We start from the raw sequence: 21155 nt of genomic DNA, 5'->3' as shown, positions 1-21155 counted from the left end.
TCTTATTTTGCGAAGGCCAACACGCTTTTGTTATGATGAAACTCCAAAGTCAATTTAAGAGGATTTCTTATGTTTTCTGATTCCATTGAGATCTGTGCTTGGTCATTTTTTTAATCATTATTTGAACCTCTACTAGATTGGAGTGTGGTAATGCACTCTACTTGGATGTCTCATGTACTTCTACCTCGATCAGTAAAATGTAGACAATACATAATCTGGAAGACAGACTTCTTTTTCATTCCTAGTATTCACATTTTCTGCAATGCATTCACTGTCATGTACAAGAGCTCTTCATTGGCTGTCATGCACCCTCTGAAATCTGACATTTTCCCTTTCTTCACAATGCCGTGTTCTATAGTGCATCACATTTGTTTTTAATTTAGAATGCACAGATATCTTCCTAGTCTTATGAACACATTTCATCAGACGAAATATGTTTTCAGGGCTCCTCTAAACTGAAGGTGAGTTGGGAACTTCTGAAAATGTAGATGAAGAGAGTCCCATAACTTTGGTGTGGGCACTGAAAATGCACGCCTGCCTGCTCAGGAGCATCTGACTTGGAAGCAGATTGAAAATGGGATGGAGTGGCAGAGTTATTCTCCATAAAAATTATAGCCCAGTTCATAGAAACAATTACAAGACAATACACAGATCATTGAATAAAATATACTGAGAAATGTGTAGACAGTGGAGCTTCCTGTTTGTCTTCTTGGTTATAATTCTAGATGAACAGAGAAGTATTTCTACCAGACAATGTATTGGCTACTGTTAGAGCTGACATCCTTGGGCTGGTTTTCCTGCAACTTTTTGCCTCCCTTCTACTGTTTTTGATGACATTGTTTTTGCTGGCTTTAGGACTGCACACTTTACTCCTGCCCAGTACTAAAATGCTTGTGCTCTCTCCTTTAAACAGAACATGGGATTACATCCAATTTGCACATTTAATTTTCTCAAGGCCTGTAAATGAAATGCTAATTGTGGGCCTGATTGTGCATCCCACTTAAGTAGCTTTTAAAATATGTTTCAGGCCTGCCTTTGAAGTCTGTGTGTGTATTTCTAAACTGCCATATCGACCTGGCAAAATAAAACTTTTGCCAGGCCTAAGCCTACCTTTTTAATACTCTTAGAGTACATAGAATTACTGACCATCTAATTGATCCAGACATTCACTTTCGTCTCCTATCGTACAACTCCTCCCTTTATAACTCATCACAAGCCTCTTTCAAGATCCAGACTATTCCCCACAACTTGCTTAGAGAACCCGATGTAAAACTGTGAACAAGGATAATTTACTAAATATCTCCATATTACATATCAAAACTGTAGTAACTAAATCCCACATCAAACCAATGCTTCTTAATTGCAAATCAGCGGTAAAACATGGAGCCGATATTGCCCACCTCATACCCACACATAAACTGGACCTACTGATCCTAACCAAAACCTGGCTCAATGACTCCTCACCAATTTTGAACATCCTAGTGCCCCCCCAAATATGACATCATCAGAATGGATAGACCGGTTAAAGTTGGGGGTGGCATTGCATGCATCTTTCGCTCCGCTCTCATCCTTAAACATATACAAACTACACCAATATCCACCTGTGAATAATTGGGTTTTGAAATCTCGAACAATAACCAAACAATCTGCAGTGTACACAATTTATCACCTCCCAGGTGACAATAATCTTTTTATTGTACAAATAATGGAGACCATTTCCTCTAACTCGGAACAACACCTTAAATATATCTTCCTTGGGGATTACAACTTACACTGAAACAACAAAAATGACCCTATGCTGTGCACTTTCAAGGCTTTCCTCTCTGACCTACACTACACCCTGTGCTGCAACAAACCCACCCACAACAAGGGTGCCACCCTTGACTTAATCATCCCCAAAGACTATGTAATATAACTAGACGACATATCACCATGTGACTGGTCAGACAATTACCTCATCTCCTTTCTCATCTTGGAAAGAATGCTGAACAGACAGGGTCAACCCCGTAAACTCAAACAATGGCAAAGGGAACTAAGGAACATCATTAATGATCTCATCCACAGTAGCAATAACTTCCTCCCTCCGCCCCCTAACATGACTGACCTGGATGTCCTTACCGAACTTCACCTCCACTCCATGATGAATTTACTTGACAACATCGCTCCCAAAAAACTCAAAAGGATCCCCAGCAAAGAATCCAATCCTTGGTTTAACTGCTCCCTCAACCATGAAAGACGCCAACTAAAGTTGGCAGAGAGATCATTGAAAAACTTCCCCTACTTATCGAACCTCAAGCAGTTGAGGAAGACAAGAAGTGCGCATCACAAACACCATTGTTGCTTCAAAGCAAGTCACTTTAAATAACAATTTGCTAATGCTAAAAACAGACCAAATAAACTCTTTGAAATCACCAAGCAACAATCAAACCACTCAACCAACCAGCTCTCTTCACCTAATAACTCACTCCCCAGCGAGGAGGAGTTCTCTACACTTTAGAGACAAAACAAGAACAATTGAGCTAGAACTATACCTTACCATACCAAACACACATTTCCAAGACCAACCATCTCCCTCTCCATGTTTACCCTTGTTAAGTTCCCCCATCTTAGGATACATGGAGGATACTCCAAAAAATAATGTGTCTTGAGACTCCGTCTCACTAACAGATGATGACAAACTATTTAGAATGATAACCACTCTAAAACTATCAAATCACGTCAATGCTCCACTACCCGCCAAGTACTTCAAAGAGCTCAGATCCTCTGTGTTTCCACTCTGCTCTAAAATCTTTCATGAATCTCTCATACAGGGCATTATTCAGACTGCCTCAAATTTGGACGAGTCACCCCCCTCCCCCCTTCTACTCTACCTTCTTATACTATTCGACCTCTCATCCGCATTCAACGCAGTCAATCATGATAACCTAATTTATCTATTTGAGCAAAGGATGGGGTTATCCCGTCCAGTTTTAACTTGGTTTGCCTCATTCCTTCACAACAGAATGGAAAGAATCAATTTCAAACACTCTCTATCTAATAGTACGCCGATTCCAATAGGAGTGCCCCAGGCATCCGCACTCTCACCCACACTTTTTAACCTACTCATGGAACCCCTCACCGAAATTCTTAAGTGCGCAAACATCCAATACAACATGTATGCCTATGACACTCAACTGTACCTTAAAATATCATAACCTATGACATCAAAACTCTTAACTCTGTTCTGCTGAAAACCCAACATTGGCTAATTCATAATCACCTTATGCTAAACGCATTAAAGACCGATTTCCTCCCGATTGCTCCCCATAATCCCTCAGCCCATATTCAAGACTGGCTCAAACTACTAACGGCACTCAACTGCACTCCTCACGTTGTGGACTCCGTTAAAACATTAGGCGTTACGCTGGACAAACCCCTGAATATCCAAAACCACATCAGAGCAACCACCAGAAGAGCCAATCACCAACTCAACACATTGAGAAAACTCAAACCTTTCTTACTGATGGATGACATGCAGCTAGCAGTCCAATCCCTAGTCATCTCCCGCCGTGACTATGGAAATGCAACCCTGGCGGGGCTAACTAAAGCCTGACTGGCTCCGCTGAGAGCTACATTGAAGTCAGAAGCCAGACTCATCACAAGATCTTGAAAACAAGATCACATCACACCTGATTTATCCCAACTCAATTGGCTCACTATTGAAGCAAGGATGCAGTTCAAGATAGCCCGCCTGGTGCACAAAGCACTCCATTATAACACTACAATGTACCTGGCAAACAAATTCGAACTAACTGGTCTAAACAAGACACTAAGAAGCTCAAGCACTCTTCCACTGAAACTGCATACGTTCAAGAAGAAGAAAGCTTACAATTGCGCCTTCTCTGGCCTCGCTCCAAGAATATGGAACGCTCTTCCCCCAGAAATCACAACTAACCCCTCTATATCCTCATTCAAAAAAGAACTAAAAGAGCTGTTCTTGAAAAGCTGCCTGCAACTATAAATTTGAAATCACCAAACCAACTTTTGTGCATGCTTTACAGCTAGGATCTATCTACGTCCCAACCATATTTTACTTTTGTCTCCGTATAGCTATGTTATGTCTATGTTGCTCACACTGTGTCTGCTTAACTTCTTTTATTCACATGTACAGTGCTCTGATACCTGGCACGGGTCATGCTCGCGCTCTATAAACTTTTCAAATAAAATAAATAAATAAGGGCTATTTGGCTGGCTTCCTTATCGGAGCCTCAGAGACCGGAAATGCTCCAACCACCTTGAACCCAGCACCTGGATACGGTCCGCTGTGAGTCTTGCCCCCCCTTAAAGGGTGTTCCAGTCCTGGACCCTTGGAAATGGGCCTGAAGGTGCTCTACCGGTCCAGCTGTATTCTCTTGCGCAGAACTGATCTTGTGAGACGCATTGTCTCTCAGCCTTGCATCGGAACCACTGCAGCAAGAGGCATCCAAGACGAAGGACCCTGCAGTTCCTTGTAAACGCTGCTGCGTGATGCATCCTGTGCGCAGGACCTTGCATCACAGCGCCGAACTCCTCAGAACTGCCTCTTTGTGACACGTCCTTGACCAGAACCTCGCTGCTGATGCTGCACAGCACATCCTCGATGTGGTTCCTTGAAATGTTCCGCAACCTGGATGTAAGGTACTATGTTCAGCTGGCCTAACTTGGTTCCAGTATCCGACCTGTCCTTCATTCCACTTGATCTGACCTTGTGACCTTGTCCCAGTCCGATGGGCCCAGATAGCCACAGCTGGCGCTTTGTGCTTTTAGGGACTGTTTTAACCTAAATCTTTAAAATTGCATATCTCCAGTTCCAGTTTTTTTGTTGAGTTGTGTTTTTACTTTGACTATTTGAAGTAATGCATAAATACTTTACACATTTCCTTTGTTAAGCCTGCCTGCTTTTGTGCCCAGCTCCCAGAGGGTTAGGCACAGGTTAATTTGAGGTTCACTTGAGTTTCACCCTGACAAGAATAGTGGTTTCTGCTTGAGTAGGGTTTTACCCCCCTCAACCAGTAACTCAGTTTCCTACATCTACATTTTAGTTATAGAAGTAGAAGTTGACGAGACATCCAGGTAGAGTGCATTACCATGCTCCAGTCTAGTAGCGATGAAGGTAATGACTAAGAAAATATGCAAAGGGGAGAACAGAACAACATTTTCTCAATGGGTGGCTCTATACTGTCAAAGAAGAATGGCCGCATACTGCTTTTGTATGATGGATAAGTCACAAAATGCTATGCCAAGCCCCACCTAGAGCACTATCTGCCCCTCAGTCATTCAAGCTTGACTTTCTCTATTAACTTAACCTTTGGTGTCAATGCTGTCCTAGACTTGAAATCAATCCTGCATGCATCCTTTGCATCCAGATGGGGGTACACCCAGTTTGGATATTGCATTCAGTCCAGAGTCACAGTCTTGAACTCAGAATCTTTTCTTGCAAGTTATATTGTATACTGATCTGGATTTGGAATTTTGCTTGGAATCCGGGAAGTATTCGGTGTTCAGAATTCCAGGTTATTCCCCAAGCATCAAAGGATGCAGCTGCTTTGCGATGTATATGCAGGTGAGATGTTCATCTCCGCTTTATCCAGCGTACACTGATCTTCCTCTTCTAATCACACGTCCCCTTTTAAACTTTGTCCTTCTTTCCCTCCCCCTCTCAACATGTCTTCCTTCCCTCGCCTGCCTCAACTTCCCCACCCCTGCACTTTACCCCTTCCAAAATACCACAGGTTACCCTGACCGGCCAGGCAGGGCTCGTATGCCAAACTCATTTTTGGGAGACAGTTAGCAATTTGGATTGCACTTTTGAGAAGTGCTGGTCACGCAGGAAGCGCGCATATTTCCCACATAAAAGTTAGATGATTGGTCTGCTCACAGGTTTTACCTATATTACAGGGTTAGTTTTAAAGTGTATTTTATGTCAAAAAATGTTTCCGCTCTAAACTACAAACTACGGTTAGTTTGGACCGATGGATGGAGGGTATTCATTTCTAAGGGGAGACCCAGAGTGATTGGTCACCAAGGACGCTGTGTTACAATCCAGTGCATTGTGGGAGTAATAGTCCAAAGGCATTGCGGTTAATATAACTGACCTAAAGCACAGGAAAACAGGATTTCTACAAGAACATAGTTGTCTAGTTTTCAGTTTGCTTAAGTGACATTTCCCTGTTCACAGGGCTGTAAGTGGGGTACAAAACGTGTTGGGTGGTCTCTTAAAGGGGCGTGGTCGATATTATTAAGGGTGTGGCTTAAAAACACCTAAGCTAAAAATCAGTGCTTTGCATAGTGTGCCGTCCCACTGGTATTTTGCTGCTTCTATCATTGCATCTAGATATATATTACAAGTAGCATTACACCTACAACAATCCAGGTCTATTGGCTTTGTCAGTGTGTATTAGTTGCATAAGATAAACAAGCATTAAAAATGCAATAAGGCTCGCCTTTCATTAGGTTTTAGCCATTTGCTTTGCTATACAATACCATTAGCAAAGCAAATAGCTTTAACTTAATCAAAGGCGAGACCTATTACATTTTCAATTCTTGTTTGCAGTGTGGAGGCAGCAACGTCTTGAAAAAGAGTAGGCTGTAGCCCCTGGTATTGAACTGGGTGGCTGTCTCTTGCTTTTTGGAGAATGCGTTGTTTAATTTGGAAGTTGTGAACACAAGTGAGAAGGTCTGCAGTGGGGGGCAAGTGATGGCCTCTTCAAGCCCACTCTGTGCGGTCGAGCTTAATCCCCAGGTCCGAGGACCATAAGAGATGATGAACAATTCACAAAACTTTGTCTATACCCAAATTAATTGTGAGTTTGAATTTTGTGGTTAGAACGCTCATCTTCAGATTTTTATGAATGCTAATTTCAATTGCTGCTGAGGAAAGGCGCAAGTATGATGTATTTTCCACAGTAGTGAATGTGTATGTCTAGGGATGACATCTGTTTTCTCTAATAAAATATGAAAATGCACTTCACATGCGGTCCGCAAGAATTGTGTTGATAACTGTAAAAATGTTCGTAATTATTTTTAAATGTATTACCAATATGTTTAGAGGTTGAGAAAGCGTGCACCCTTGCTTCCCACACTTGGGAAACGCGGGGTTTCTTGATGTGAAAATAGTAATTTCTAGGCGGAGAATTAAAAATAGTGAATGTGATAATGTACATGTCTGCTGTCTTAACTCTTTGTATTGCATGCCCTGTTAAGAGTATACAGGGTAAGTACACAGACTTTTGAGTATAATTGTGCAGTTCACGAAAAGACAGAAATGTGCACACATCATTGACGGAAACTAACGATGCCTAGATTTTTTACTTTCAAACAATAAATATCACTGAAATTGCACCATAAACATGATTCCAAATTGTCACATTGTATTGAAAAATAGTGTAAAATACAATCCTGAATATGCCCTCTTTATGAATGTAGGGTTGAAGAAATTGTTCTTTCCTACTACCATGATCTGTTTTGCTGGAACTTTAGTTATATGCAGCGAAGTCGTTAAAATATTTAAATGAAGACTACATGAAAGTCACATTTTAGCAGATAACTGCAATTGACCGTATTGTGCAATGTTCAAGAAAAAGAAAGCGCATTATGTGTTATTTTGTAATTGATATATATTTAAAACCTATTCATTATTTTCCTTAGGCTAAATTTGATGCTGAAATGCCTTGTGAGACAGTTAGCAAGATTCACCTTGTGGATCTGGCTGGCAGTGAGCGGGCAGATGCCACTGGTGCTACAGGTGTGCGACTGAAAGAAGGAGGCAATATAAACAAATCTCTAGTGACTCTGGGAAATGTCATTTCTGCCTTAGGTATGTCCCTTGGATTGTATTGCATTGCTGTTATAAAACTGTTTCAGCCTCTGTGCAGTTAATATTATGTTCAACAATTGTGTTTATTTCCCCTTTTACAGCCGATTTATCACTGGATGCTGGAAACTCACTTGCTAGGAAAAAGCAAGTTTTTGTGCCTTACCGGGATTCTGTTCTGACCTGGTTGTTAAAAGACAGTCTAGGAGGAAACTCCAAGACCATAATGATTGCCAGTGAGTACAGTTGTTGGGAATTTCCAGCATGAGATGTCATTGATCGTTTAATAATTGTTATTGAAGAATTAAGAACACAAGAACAATCAAATACAACACCAGTAGTATATAAGACCAAAGAAAACGTACAAAATAATTAAATAAAATCAAATTTCAGAGAAACCGCAATATTAGACAATAAACACATAAAAATAATGTTTTATTTATAACAAAGAAGAGGAAAGAAAAAGGAAGAAAAGAAAATGCGAAAAAGAAATGATATTTAAGGTAAAGGTGAGGAGGAAGAGAGATATGTAGCAAAAGGTGACCAGAGTAGATTAGTCTTGATTTTCTGAGATAATGCGAGAATAGAAATAGTAGCTATTCTATGTTCATCACAAATAGAAATTTAATCTAGTTATTATAGACAATTTGGTAGTATCTTTCCGACAAGAAAGTATTACCTTTAATGGAATAAAGAGATCAAAAACTTAGGTTTAGAAGAGAGAGAATCAAAATCTGGTGAAATAGTTCCAAGGAAAACATTTTGAATTGATAATTGAACATTATAGTAAACGTTTCTTAAACATTTTGACCAAATTGTTTCCCAAAATGTAAGCACACTGGGACAGTAGTATAATAAATGAAGTAAAGTCTCTGTAGACGAAGAACAGGACCAACATAGTGACGATGAGGTGGGGGAGAATTTAGGAATACATTCATGAGCAATGAGGGCTCTGTTATAAATAAAAATATAAGGTTGCGTAATACGAGCAGCTTTAAATGTTTTAAATCTATTAAGCCATAATTTATTCCAAAGAGGAGAAGGGAGAGAGAGAGAGATAAATCGGCTTCCTGCAATAATTCCATAGGAGTTTTGAGACGAATAGGAACGGACTATAATAACATATTATCTAAATAAGCAGCCGTAGGTATATATTCATGAGAGATGGTATACAGAACGATCATCAAATATAATTCATCGAGGTATATCATAAAAATTGTCGAATTACAAATGCAGAGTTATATCATTTAAAATCCGGGTAGCGTATACCACCTACAGTCTTAGGGCGTTTGAGTTTACCCAATATAATATGGGAATGTTGATTATTCCAAAGAAAGATGCTAAAAATCGAATTAATTTGAGAACAATATATGGCAGGTATCTTAAAAGGTAACATAGATAATGTATACATGTGGAACAATCCTAATCTTATTAGTATCCAGTCTACCCCACCATGATAGATGGAGATGCGACCATGATGAAAGCAATTTCTGCAAGGTGAGTTTAAAACATTGAAAGTATACCTGATTGTGTTTGATATAGTAGAAAAAAAACAAATATCCAGATATTTTATTTTGATAGGGCACCAAGTAAAATCAATGTTGGGAATCATATACAGACAACATAAAGAATGAAATGGTAAAATTTCAGTCTTTAAAAATACAATGTATTCTCAAAGTTCTTTTCATTAAGCATTTTTAGAGAACAAAGACATACAATTTGGTATAGCCATTTTAAAGCCATTGTGAAATTACAGTTGCATTTCGGTCTGGTAAGTAATCATACATATATCCGCACATTCTCAGTGCTCAACTTTCTAGTAGATAAAAAAATAAATAACTGTGAGCCCCAAAACTACCCCATCCCATCTCCCACCCTAACCCAATTAGCTCCTGTCAACGGTGACTAGGTAGTGTAAGTAAAGGGGAAAGAAAGAAAGGAAGAAGGGTAGCAGCAGGGATATCATGATCTACTGGTTCTCTTCAGTACCGAGATAGGGAAAGGCTTCCCCAGTGGATGCTCCAGCATGTGGTGTATGTGTATGGGTGGAGGGGACATGCGTGAGTGGATATGTTTATCTATGTTTAGGGTGCTTTCATGTGTACCCATCCGGCCTTAAAACTGGTAGAGATGGAGTGCGCTAACTGTTGGGGGACATGTTGTCAATGGTACACCCCTGGATAGATATGATACCAAAGGGCCCCAACTTCCCTCCACGTTTTAAAAATCATCTCGAAAAATGTCTGCCATTGATTCCATTATGGTACAAAAGGGGGTGATGATGGACGGAGCATCTGAACCAATCAAACACTCACACCCACTAAACAGATCTGGGTTTAATCCATCACCATTCTTTAGCCCACTCTGCCACCCAAGTTCAGACATGGCCATATGCAAATCAGTCTGACCCTGTGCCTCATGGGAAGAGTCCAGCCCGAACTGCCAAGCCATACCTTCCCTGGACTGGAAACAAGCTTCCTAGGACCGGTTTCTGGCATTACAGCCGTCTTCAGCCAGGCTTGCTTGAATCCAGTTTCAAAGTGAGCAAGGGACTCCCGTCTGAGCATACCCTGCCAACTTATGGCGAACAAAGCGGTACAAAAGGGGGTGGTGATGGATGGAGCTTCTGAACCAATCAAACACTCACACCCAGTCAACAGATCTGGGTTTAATCCATCACCGTTCTTTAGCCCACTCTGCCACCCAAGTTCAGACATGGCCATATGCAAATCAGTCTGACCCTGTGCCTCATGGGAAGAGTCCAGCCCGAACTGCCAAGCCATGCCTTCCCTGGACTGGAAACAAGCTTCCTAGGACCGGTTTCTGGCATTACAGCCATCTTCAGCCAGGCTTGCTTGAATCCAGTGGCAAAGTGAGCAAGGGACTCACGTATGAGTATTCCCTGCTAACTTACGGCGAACAAAGCGGTACAAAAGGGAGTGGTGATGGACGGAGCATCTGAACCAATCAAACACTCACTCCCAGTCAAGGGATCTGTTGACTGGGTGAGAGTGTTTGATTGGCAGGGTATGCTCAGACGTGAGTCCCTTGCTCACTTTGCCACTAGATTCAAGCAAGCCAGGCTGAAGACGGCTGTAATGCCAAAAACCGATCCTAGGAAGCTTGTTTCCAGATCTGTTGACTGCGTTTGAGTTTTTGATTGGTTCAGATGCTCCATCCATCACCACCTCCTTTTGTACCGATTCGTTCCATTAGGAGCGCTTTCCACAATCATGCCTGCCATTGAGTCGGGCAGGGGCGTCTTTTTTTCTTCCAAGCTGCCGCTTTGGCTGCTCCTAGGCACATACCCATCACTGCTTGGTCACCCTTTGTCTGGTTTACTAAGGTCTCATTTCTAACTCTTAACAGTGCAAACTGCAGCGTGGTAGGGATTGGGTAGCCCAGAATTTCTTTAATTTGGGTCAGGATTTCTTATGAGAAGGGTTGGATTGTGGGGCAGTCCAAACAAATATGCCTAAAATCTCCTTGAAACTGCAGTCTCTCTCAGAAGAGTCTGGGAATATTTTTTTAAGTCTTACAGGGTGTAGATACCAGTCATAAAGTATCTTATAATGCGCTTCCATCATTCCTGTAGAATGATTATTTTTTGCTACATCTCTCCATAGTGTCTTTCACTGATGCTCTGACAACTCGCTCCCGCTCATGGTTTTCCAAAAGGTGATCTGTCTGGGTCGTGGAGAGTGTAGTGTGGAAAATAGAAGTTTATATATGAATGAGAACTCCCTTCAAGGAGCCAGCCCTCTTTATAAAGTATCCTACCGGAGTAAGCTTCCTGGTGGCCCCCTCCCTCACCTCTGGTTGTAGTACCCAATGTTGAAGTTGGAGATAATGTTCAGAAGCAGGGAGATTGAAGTTGCATCGGCAGTTCTCAAATGTTAAGATGTCATAGTTATGAAATAGGTCAGACAGTTTCAGGCAGCCGCCTTTCCAACTGCCTTTCCGCCCTTCTTCAAATGGGTCAGGGTTGAGCACCGGCAGAAATACTGGGTTGAAGTGGTTCGGTGTATGTGGCGAGGGAAAAGACGTCCACTCCGTCCTGCCCACTACTGCGTCCCATATTCTGAGGGATGTCTGAGTGGGTGTGCTGAGGTATGCATTGCGAGGGCGGTCCTTCCAACACTTCCAGAACAAGTCCCAAATGGTACCTCCCACTATGGCTGTGTGCATATGCAGCCAGTGTTTGTCTCACTCTCGTGGTGGCCACTCAGTTATCACCCGTAGCTGTTTTGCTTTATGATATAACTCAAAGTCCAGTAATGCGACCAATCCTGCGCTTCTGGGTCGTCTGAGTAGAGCGAAAGATAGACTCACCCTCCCATTCTGCCATATGTATTGTGTGATTAGAGTGAGTAATTTAGGGAGAAAATTGCTGTCCAGACTTATGGGGAGAGCTTGGAAGAGTTATAGAAATTTTGGAAGCACTGTCATCTCAATCACATGAATACGACCTAACCAGGATAAATATAAAGGTTTCCATTGTCTAAATTCTTGCTGTACCTGGTGAAGCATGGCCGGATAGTTGGCCCTGAAAAGGCCTTCCAGCCTTGTCGTTATTTTGATACCTAGATAAGTAATGTTGTGTTTGGCCCATTGGAATGGGAAATTCAGTAACTAGGGATTCCACCTCTTTGTCTGACAGTGTTAGATTTTGTAGAGCGGATTTAGACGCATTGATACGGAAACCCTCTACTTCCTCAAAAGCCTGTAGCTCCTTCTGGAGTGCCAGCAATGAGGCTCGAGGCAAAGAGATTTTATGCTCTATCGACTAAAACTGGACCCCCACATAGCTCTTTTGTAGCTCTAATCCTGGTGGCTAGGGGCAAAGGGCAAAGAGTAGCGGGAATAATGGGCAACCCTTCCTTATCCCTCTGCTAAGGGGAAACCTATTGGAATGCACCCCGTTGAGAATCACTCTAGATGTGGGATGAACATAGTTCGCCATCACCATTTTAATTACTGCTTCGCCAAATCCGAATCTCCCCAGGCCCCGGAAGAAGGACCAGTCCACCCTGCTGAATGCCTTCTCTGCATCCTGGCCCAGCAGGACAGCCGCAACTCGAAACCTTGATGTTTTTTCTATCAAGTGAATTATCCTACTAATGTTGTCGTGTGTCTGCCTGTCTTTGATGAACCCAGGTTGATCCGGGTGCATCCGTTCTGGCATTATGTCTTCTAGTCTTGTTGGTATTATCTCTGAATACAATTTTAGAAGCGCCATTGGTTTATACTAGGAGCAAAGCTGTGGGTTCTTCTCAGCTTTTGCTATGACAGAGATCATGGCTTAACTCATCAAGAGTGTCACTGCTGCTCCTGTGGCTATCTGATTGAAAAAAAGGTCAGCTGAGCTTTGATATGTGCTGTGTATGTTTTGTACAAATGGGCCGTCCCGGGGACTTGTGAGGTTTCAGCACAGTTATTGCTATCTGCACTTCCTCGCCAGTCATAGTAGCACTTTGTGCCTCGTTTTGGGAGGGAGACACCTGTGGCAGAATTACCGAGTCAAGTTAAGCATTTTGGCTGCTGTTGCTGTGGGTGACGCCAGATACAACTCTGCAAAGAATTGTGCGAAAGGCTGCACTGTAATTTCGTCTGAGTTATGCAGGATGCCCCCTTTATCGTTGACCCCTCCTATGTATTCCCTTTCACTTTTCACCCTGAGCTGTCTCGCTAGGTGGGACCCTATATTGTTATTGTGTTCGTATGAGAGATGTCGCAAAAGGGAGGAGTGTAAGGTTCTGCTCTGTTAGTGTATATGGCAGTGAGTTTCCTTTTTAGTGCTGTTAATTTGCGGTGTGAGTCCTGTGTTGGTGCCTCTTTATCTAGCTGTTCCATTGCCCTCAATTCTGATTCTAGTTCTGTCCGCTCCTTTGCTCTTTGTTTAACCTGGAATTAAGTTCCATGCATTTGCCCCTTAGTAGTGCTTTAAAGGAGTACCAGTTACTTAAGGATGAGATGTCTTGTGGCTGGTTCAATTGAAAATATTCATTAATTGTCCCGCTTAGCTCATCCCTGAGTAGCCTATCACGCGTGATAGATGTGGGTAAAATGCACTGGGGGGATCCGGGGGGGGAAAGAGGTTTCCCAATGGATGCATATTGAGAGGGGAACGTGATCAGAAATCGGTTTGGAGTGGATTTTGGCCTCTTGTAGAGTGCCCAGCAGTTCCTGACTGGTAAAGAGTAGGTGTGGTGCACGTGGGAGTAAAATAAATAATTTTTTGTGTTTGGGTGTATCGTCTTCTACGCGTCTCTCAGCCACATGCCATGTATCGTCTTTGTAGGATTCCTGTGGAACCTACCTGTATTGGTGTGGTGTGTGTTTGTGTGCTGTCTAGTTCTGAATGCCATGTGAGATTAAAATATCCCATCAGGATTATCAGGCCTTCGGCGAACCCCCGACTAAGTTCTAAGGGATGTCCATAAAAGCGGTTTGACTGTTTTTTGGTGCATATGCCTCTACAAATGTGCAGAGTTTCCCTTTTAGCTTGCACTTCTCTATGACCACTCTTCCCTCCTTGTTGGATTTGACCCCTTCAGGCTGGAATTTAGTAGCGGCGTGGAATAGTAGTGCCACACTCTTTTGTTTTTTGTGTGTTGAGGATTGATATATCAAGCGATAACTCCTGTGCTTCAGTCTATGGCTGTCCTTCTGTTGAATGTGTGTCTCTTGAAACGCCACTACCTCAAATTGTTGGTTAGAGAGGTATTTCCATACTTTTTTGTTTAAGTGGAGAGTTTAACCCTCTCACATTCCATGATGCTATGTCGACCATGTCTAATCTCACCTTGAAGCCCCAGGGGCCCCTCCTCCTCCTGCAGCACGTCTCCTTTTTGTGTAAATATTGGTTACTCCTATCAGCAGACCCTCCCGGCCCGCCTCCCCCTTGGCTCAAAATGAGGTGGGACGTAGGATCTCACACTACTAGTGGGATCTTTCTCACAGTTCATGTTTTATTTTCCTTTTTTTGTCCGGGGAAGGAGGGACAGGCTCATTGTTCACACACTAGAGAAGAAGGCAGTAATTACTGCCTTCTTCTCTAGTGTGTGAACAATGAGCCTGTCCCTCCTTCCCCGGACAAAAAAAGGAAAATAAAACATGAACTGTGAGAAAGATCCCACTAGTAGTGTGAGATCCTACGTCCCACCTCATTTTGAGTTAAGTACTTAACATACATTGCGACGAGCAATTTAGTCAGTGCCCACCGCCACAGCTGCACGCTTTTGCTGATGCTGTAAAGCAATGTTTTTTAGTTCAGAGAGCCTCCAAATTGCACTCTTTCTGGGAGGTGTGAACCTCTGTCATGTCCTCATCTGGGTTGTGAGGGGGTCTCGTAATAACTCCCTTTCCTTGCCCTGGTATTTGCCGGCCTACTCTGAGTACTCTTTCAATTTGTATCATTGTGTGACACAGTCCTAATCCCTCTGCGAAAAGTCCAGTAAAATAAGCCTCTAGATCTGATCCCTCCTCTCCCTCCTTCACTTCCCGGATCCTTACGTCTTCCCGCCGGGATCTATTTTTCAGGTCTTCGTCTTTCAGGAGTGCTACCTGCAGTTTCAGAACGAGATCTTGACGCGTTTCCCTGGTTTCTGAGGCTCCTTTGTTGAGTTCTTGCATCTTGGATTCCATATCGAGGACCCTAGTGCCCACCGGGTTCACATCTCGTATTGATGCCAAATGGTCGGAGAGATCTGCTTTTAGTTGATCCAGGGAGCCTACCATATCCAATTTAAATTATGTTTGCAATTTTTTTTTAAAGTCTCTGAGGGAGGCCAGCAAGTCTTCCTTTCTGAGTGCCATTTCTCCTTCTGTGTCCTGTTGTGCACTTGTGTCTTTTTTTCTCCATTGGCGCAAAGTAGCTGGACACTCTATTGATAGTCTTTCTTGGGGGCATAGAGGCGGTCTTCCTCTCCTCCGTTGTTTATTTCTGTGGTGTGGTTACCGACCTCACTGTGCATGTCCTTCTCGTGTGTTAGCTGATGGCTCCCTCCCATAGGACATATGTGCCTCCTGTTTTTTTGCGGTGGTGGGCGCCTGCCTACTTCATGCTATTATGCAAGGAGCTGTTTTGCCCATCTCCTTTGGAACTTTTTTGAATGCTTCTCGTCGTTCCTCTTTGTGGTGAGCTGTTTTTCAGCTTGAGGATTCCTCCCAAACTCTTCTGTATCCTAAGCCTTCCTCCCAGGTTTGTAAGCTTCTTGCTTCAGAGTAGGATGTTTCTGCCTCCGTGGTCTTTTCCTCCTCGCATGGTTCCAGATCTCTCTGTAATGCCCTCTCTGTAAAGTGAACTTACTGTGGCTGTGTCCCTTCAGTCGTCATTTTAAACTCAGGCTTGCCTAATGGTGGCCTCTGCGTCTGTCTGCCTTGTTTTGCTCTTCTATTTGCCTCCTTTGTCTTGGCTCCTGCCCCCGCTTTATTGCCTTCTACTTCTGTCTGCGGTATCCCCCTTAATGCCTGCCACCACACTTTATCTGATGCTTCCTATTCTCTTGGTGTTGCAGCCGCCATTTTATGGTCAAGGGACCTTGCCTGCAGGTCTTAATGACTCACTGCCTGCCTTTACTTTGCGATGGGCTTCTTGTTCAGTGCCCCTGTTTCTGCTACACCACATCATCCATCAGGATGCAGCGCCGATCCCTACAGCGTACTGCTCGGAGTCGGCACCTCGTGGGTGTGCCTCCACTTGCCTCGGCACCCTGCTGCTACTCTGCTCACCTTAATTTCGCCAGTTTGCGGCTCAGGTAATCTGCATTCGGTGAGTTACTCGTTGCAGCTGGAGGAACACATCTTTATGTCCCGTCTTGTATGGAGACTTAGCCGGAGGGCTCACTCCTCATCTTCCCAATCAGATCTGCGGGGATATTGCTCTCAACCACCATCTTGTCTTGGCGGAGGCCTTTCGGGTCCCGTTCTGGTCGTATTTCGGCATGCTTGGGGTCTGCTTCTGACTAAGCTGCTGTCCTGGTGATGTGGCCACACCTAATCGTCGCTTTTTTTTGCCAATTTAATTGTTGTGTCTTGCAAACACGGTGCTGTAGTGGCGGAGTCGATGTGGATCACGTCCACTTGGACATCTTGCCTAGCCACGCTCCCGAAAAAATCAATGTATAACTAGAAACACAAGAGTACAATTGAACTTTGTTTAAAAAAGTAGGTAACGAATAAAGGGGAATCGGACATATACATTAAAATATCTTCCACATAAGCTGACAGTTTGATTTCAGTGGAATTATGTTTGAAACCGGATATAAGGGTATTGCAATAAATACGTTCAAGAAAACGTTCTAGACAGAGAATAAATAATAAAGGTGATAGAGGACAGCTTTGATGCATGCCTCTACGTAATTGAAAATAAAGGGAAAAACTACCATTAACAAAAACACTGGGATTGGGAGTAGAATATAGCAATTTAATAAAGGAAATGAAGTTGGGGCAAAAACCATTCCAATGTAAAGTAGTAAACGTAAATTGCCAGTTAATACGGTCAAAAGCTTTTTCGGCATCCAGGGACAGTGCAGCGAGGGCAGAGTGATATTTTGTTACATATATGATGTTTGAAAGCATTCTAGCATTATCACCAGGCAGTTTGCCTTTCATAAAACCAGGCTGATCAATGTTAACAAATAAGGGAACAATAGTCTCAAGGTGGTATGCTAGAAGTTTGGCAAATATTTTACAATCATAATTGATTTATAAAATAGGACGATCATTTTTTACAAAGGTCATGGTCTTTATCAGGTTTGGTAACAAGGACAATCAAGGCTTCAAGAAAGGAACCAGTGGCCTTGGAGTCCAATAAAACATAATTAAAAAGTTCAAGTAATTTAAGAGTAAAATTTGAAGAGTAGAGAGAAAAATGCAATAGATATACCATTGGGTCCTGGAGCCTTGGCTTTTTTTAAGGATTTGATGGTGTCTGTTATTTCTTGGAGGGTGATGCCAGCTTCTAAAATGTTCTAATCAGGCTTACTAGGAGGACTAGGAAGGGCAGGAAAAAAGTGTGCATATTATGTTCCAAAGGTTTGGTGTCATCTGATTAGTGTAATTGGTAACATTTTTGGGAAGTGGCAGCAATATCAGCATCGAAGGAGGCAAGTTTGATGGTATATTCATTCCGTATAGAGCCAATGTTTTTACTTTCAGATTTAATTTTTTGAAAACTAACAGCCCGCCCCACGTTGCCTGGGGCAGAAAGGGGCTGGGGACAGTACACCCGCTCCCGCCTGCCCCCCTGCCGCCCGACTCACTCGCGCCCCCCTTCCGCCCCGACTCACTCGCGCCCCCCTCCCGCCCGACTCACTCGCGCTCCGACATTTGCATCACTCAGTCTCACTTTCCCTTTCCTTACCTGTGCCGCCGCTCCTCACTGCACAGCCGCTCGTCACTGCACCAACTTCCTCCTTCGTCATCACGCACGTCGCGTAGCGGCCAGCGCTAGGTCCCGGCCGGCGCTACTTTCAGGGGACTACTTTGTTTACAAACTTCATTTTTTTAATTTACTTTAAAAAAAAATTTTATATAGCCTATGTCCATCTACACACCCTGACATTTTCATAGGTGTATCGGGTGTGTAGATTGGCGATGTGGTTCCCGAGTTTACCTGGCCAAAAGGTGCAAGTTCTCTCTTTATAATAGTAGTATAGATTAGCCAGCATCTTATCATCTTTGTTTTGGCCACCATGATATTTAGACTTAATTTTTATTTTCTAGGAGGATGATACAGGCATCAACAGTAGAAAGTTTATTCTGGGCAGACTTGACTTTAATCAACTCATATAGAACGGAAGATGATTTAGAGGAAAATTAAATATGCTCAAGCTGTTTGAGTTGTACTAATGCAACATATTTAGCATGTGGAAATGTTTCCCGTTTAGCTGAATATGGTAAAAGCACGGAAAACAGCCTTAAAAGCATCCCAGGTATTAGAAATAGAAGTTTCTAGGGATGATTATATTTGAAACACTTCGTAAGAATAGTAGTAGCCTCTAAAAGGAACTTATCAGTTAAACAAAAAATATAACATTTCCAATGACCAGGCTTGGGATTATTTAGGGATAAATCAAAAGAAGAGGAAACCGATGCATGATCGCAGATAATAATAGAGCCAATCTCTGGGGACTGAATGGAAGGGAGTAGGGGTTTAGTAACCAAAATATAATCAATTCTCAAGCAGGTGTGATTTACATTAGAGAAAAATGTAAATTCAGAGGTATTTTTCCAAACCTCATAAAATTAACAAGTAGCAATGGCAGATTAAAATGCGTTATGGGATTTATCAGGGTTAAATTTACACTTAGAATTCCTGTCAGTAAAGGGATCTAGCCATTGATTAAAATCTCCTTCAACAATTAGGTTGGGGGGGGAAGACGGCGACCAACATGGCCGCATAGACGCCCGGCTCCGCCGCTCGCCCTCGCCTCCCGCACCATCCTGGCAATGATCCTGCATCTCAGGTGTGGGCCCGCGTAGATGAGCGAATGCGGTGCCCGGCCGTGTAACTCCGGAATGAAGACCGCCCCGGACGGCCGAGAAACGTCGTTGTAAAGGTTCCGGCCTCTACAGTGGGCGAGCCGGGACCTCGAGTGGCGCTGCAGCCGACGTGGAAGTGATCAACATCCGCCCTGGTCAGCCATGATGGACCGGTGACCCTAGCCGAGATTCGAAGCTCGCACATTGCCGTGGGTAAATAGGCTAGACACAGCGCTGGACCCCCGAGCTTTGTGGCACATGTTTTTGCTGGCGCCTGTGAATGTGGATATACCGGGGTGCGAGGCGGAGTGAACAGCCAGGACCAGACTTTCTCCGGGGGCTGCCGGTGGGCGACCACACATCATCCGAGGCGGACTTCGGGAGGAGATTCCTCGCCTAGTTACGGCTGGTAAGCGGTGTGCGGCATTGTGCGAGTGTGTGGGCTCGAGTGTGCTTCGCCATGACCCATTCGCACACCGCGAGCTGATATTAATATCCCGGCTGCCTGCTGAGACTGCTCTTTATCCTGTTCGGAGGGTCCCTGGAGAAAGGAAGTGTTGTGTACATTGGCGGAGGAGGGATGGACCCTACAGTGAGGGATGTCTTTCTGGCCATTACAGACTTGCACTCAGCCCTGAAACGTCGGTGGTTGGTCATCAATGACTCACAGGCGATCATTGCTCCTGCCACAGGATCTATAGAGGCGGATGGGCACAAAGAGGATTGGGTGCCCGGCCTTTCCCAGTCTGTTGACGCCGAGGACTCCCTGGGGTGTGCAGTGTCGGATTGTGAGATCAGTGAGCACGGCAGCCGGAGCTGCGTGTTTGCTGCCCTTTTTACCTTCCTGCCTGTTGATCCACCTCCTGAACAACAGCGCCTTGTTTTCTCGACGACGGAGAGTGTACCCTGGAGGAGTGATGCTGACTCGGTGCCGCTGTTTTTGCTGAGGGCCTGGGTGGCCCCTACTGAGACTGTTGGTCCATCGAGTTTGCCTGCTCATGGAATGGGGAGCTTGTCGGCTTCTGTTCGGACTGGCCAGGGTTGAGCGCTGACTGTTTACGGTACTTTATGGGTGATCCCGTTGACTAAGTGGAACATGGCTTGTGCTTGTGACTTTGGGGGGTTGAGATGAACGTAAATTGATGCTCAATTTCCATCTTAGTGGGCTTACATGCTTTTCGGGTTTGTGGGTGTGTGCGTGGGGGGGGGGGTGAATGGGGCTGGAGCTAGGGCCCTCCTCCGTTTTTCCCATTTTCGGGGTTCTTGCTGGGGCGACAGGCATGCCTATAGGGGGGGGGGGGTTGTGGGCTGTAGCCTTCTGCTGGTATGCAGGGTAGGGGGTTGGGGGATGGGACGTGTTTTCTGTTACTTCTTTGTTTCTATGGCCCTACTTTTTCTTTTTCCTTCTTATTGTATCCCTTTTCCTTATTTCTTATATACTTATTTACTAGATGGGGGACTGGGTTTCGGTTTCATTGGGAAGACTTCTGTAATGTGTACTTATGATTTTTATTTTACTGTTTCTTGCTTTCATGAGTAGGACGCTGAGTTCCAGTACATAGCGATTGTTGCTTCATGTCCTGTTTTTAGCTTCCCAACTCTGAATCTCTATTGAAGACTACTATCCTGTTTTAAGACTTGCTCAGTGTACGATTTCGCAATATCGAATGCTATTGGATCCTTCTACCCTTATCATAAATTAGAATCCTCTCATATCCTGAAACACTGTGGACAAGTTTATCTATAAATCCTGATTTAATGGGCTACGCCGGACCGAAGATTACTGTATTGTTGTCTCTCGCTGCGCGAGGCTTTGAATCTTTTTGTGTTGTTGGCC

General features: G+C 43.7%; 1 protein-coding gene across 3 annotated transcripts in view; it reads left to right on the top strand.

The window, feature by feature from the left end:
• The window catches only part of KIF16B (kinesin family member 16B), a 1618961-nt gene that overhangs the window by 516642 nt on the left and 1081164 nt on the right, over positions 1-21155 (top strand). For all 3 annotated transcript variants that reach the window (XR_015296683.1, XM_086927730.1, XM_086927729.1), the window contains exons 8-9: positions 7666-7834; positions 7936-8067. Coding sequence is in view for 2 of the 3 variants with exons in the window: in XM_086927730.1 (XP_086783856.1) it covers positions 7666-7834; positions 7936-8067 (301 nt within the window). In the remaining variant the exon portion in view is untranslated. The remainder of the gene's footprint in view (positions 1-7665; positions 7835-7935; positions 8068-21155) is intronic.

This window comes from Lissotriton vulgaris, chromosome 6 (genome assembly GCF_964263255.1).
Source record: "Lissotriton vulgaris chromosome 6, aLisVul1.2, whole genome shotgun sequence".
Taxonomy (NCBI): Eukaryota; Metazoa; Chordata; class Amphibia; order Caudata; family Salamandridae; genus Lissotriton; species Lissotriton vulgaris.
The sequence above is the reverse complement of the archived record's forward strand: the minus strand, read 5'-3'. Positions and strand labels throughout refer to the sequence as shown.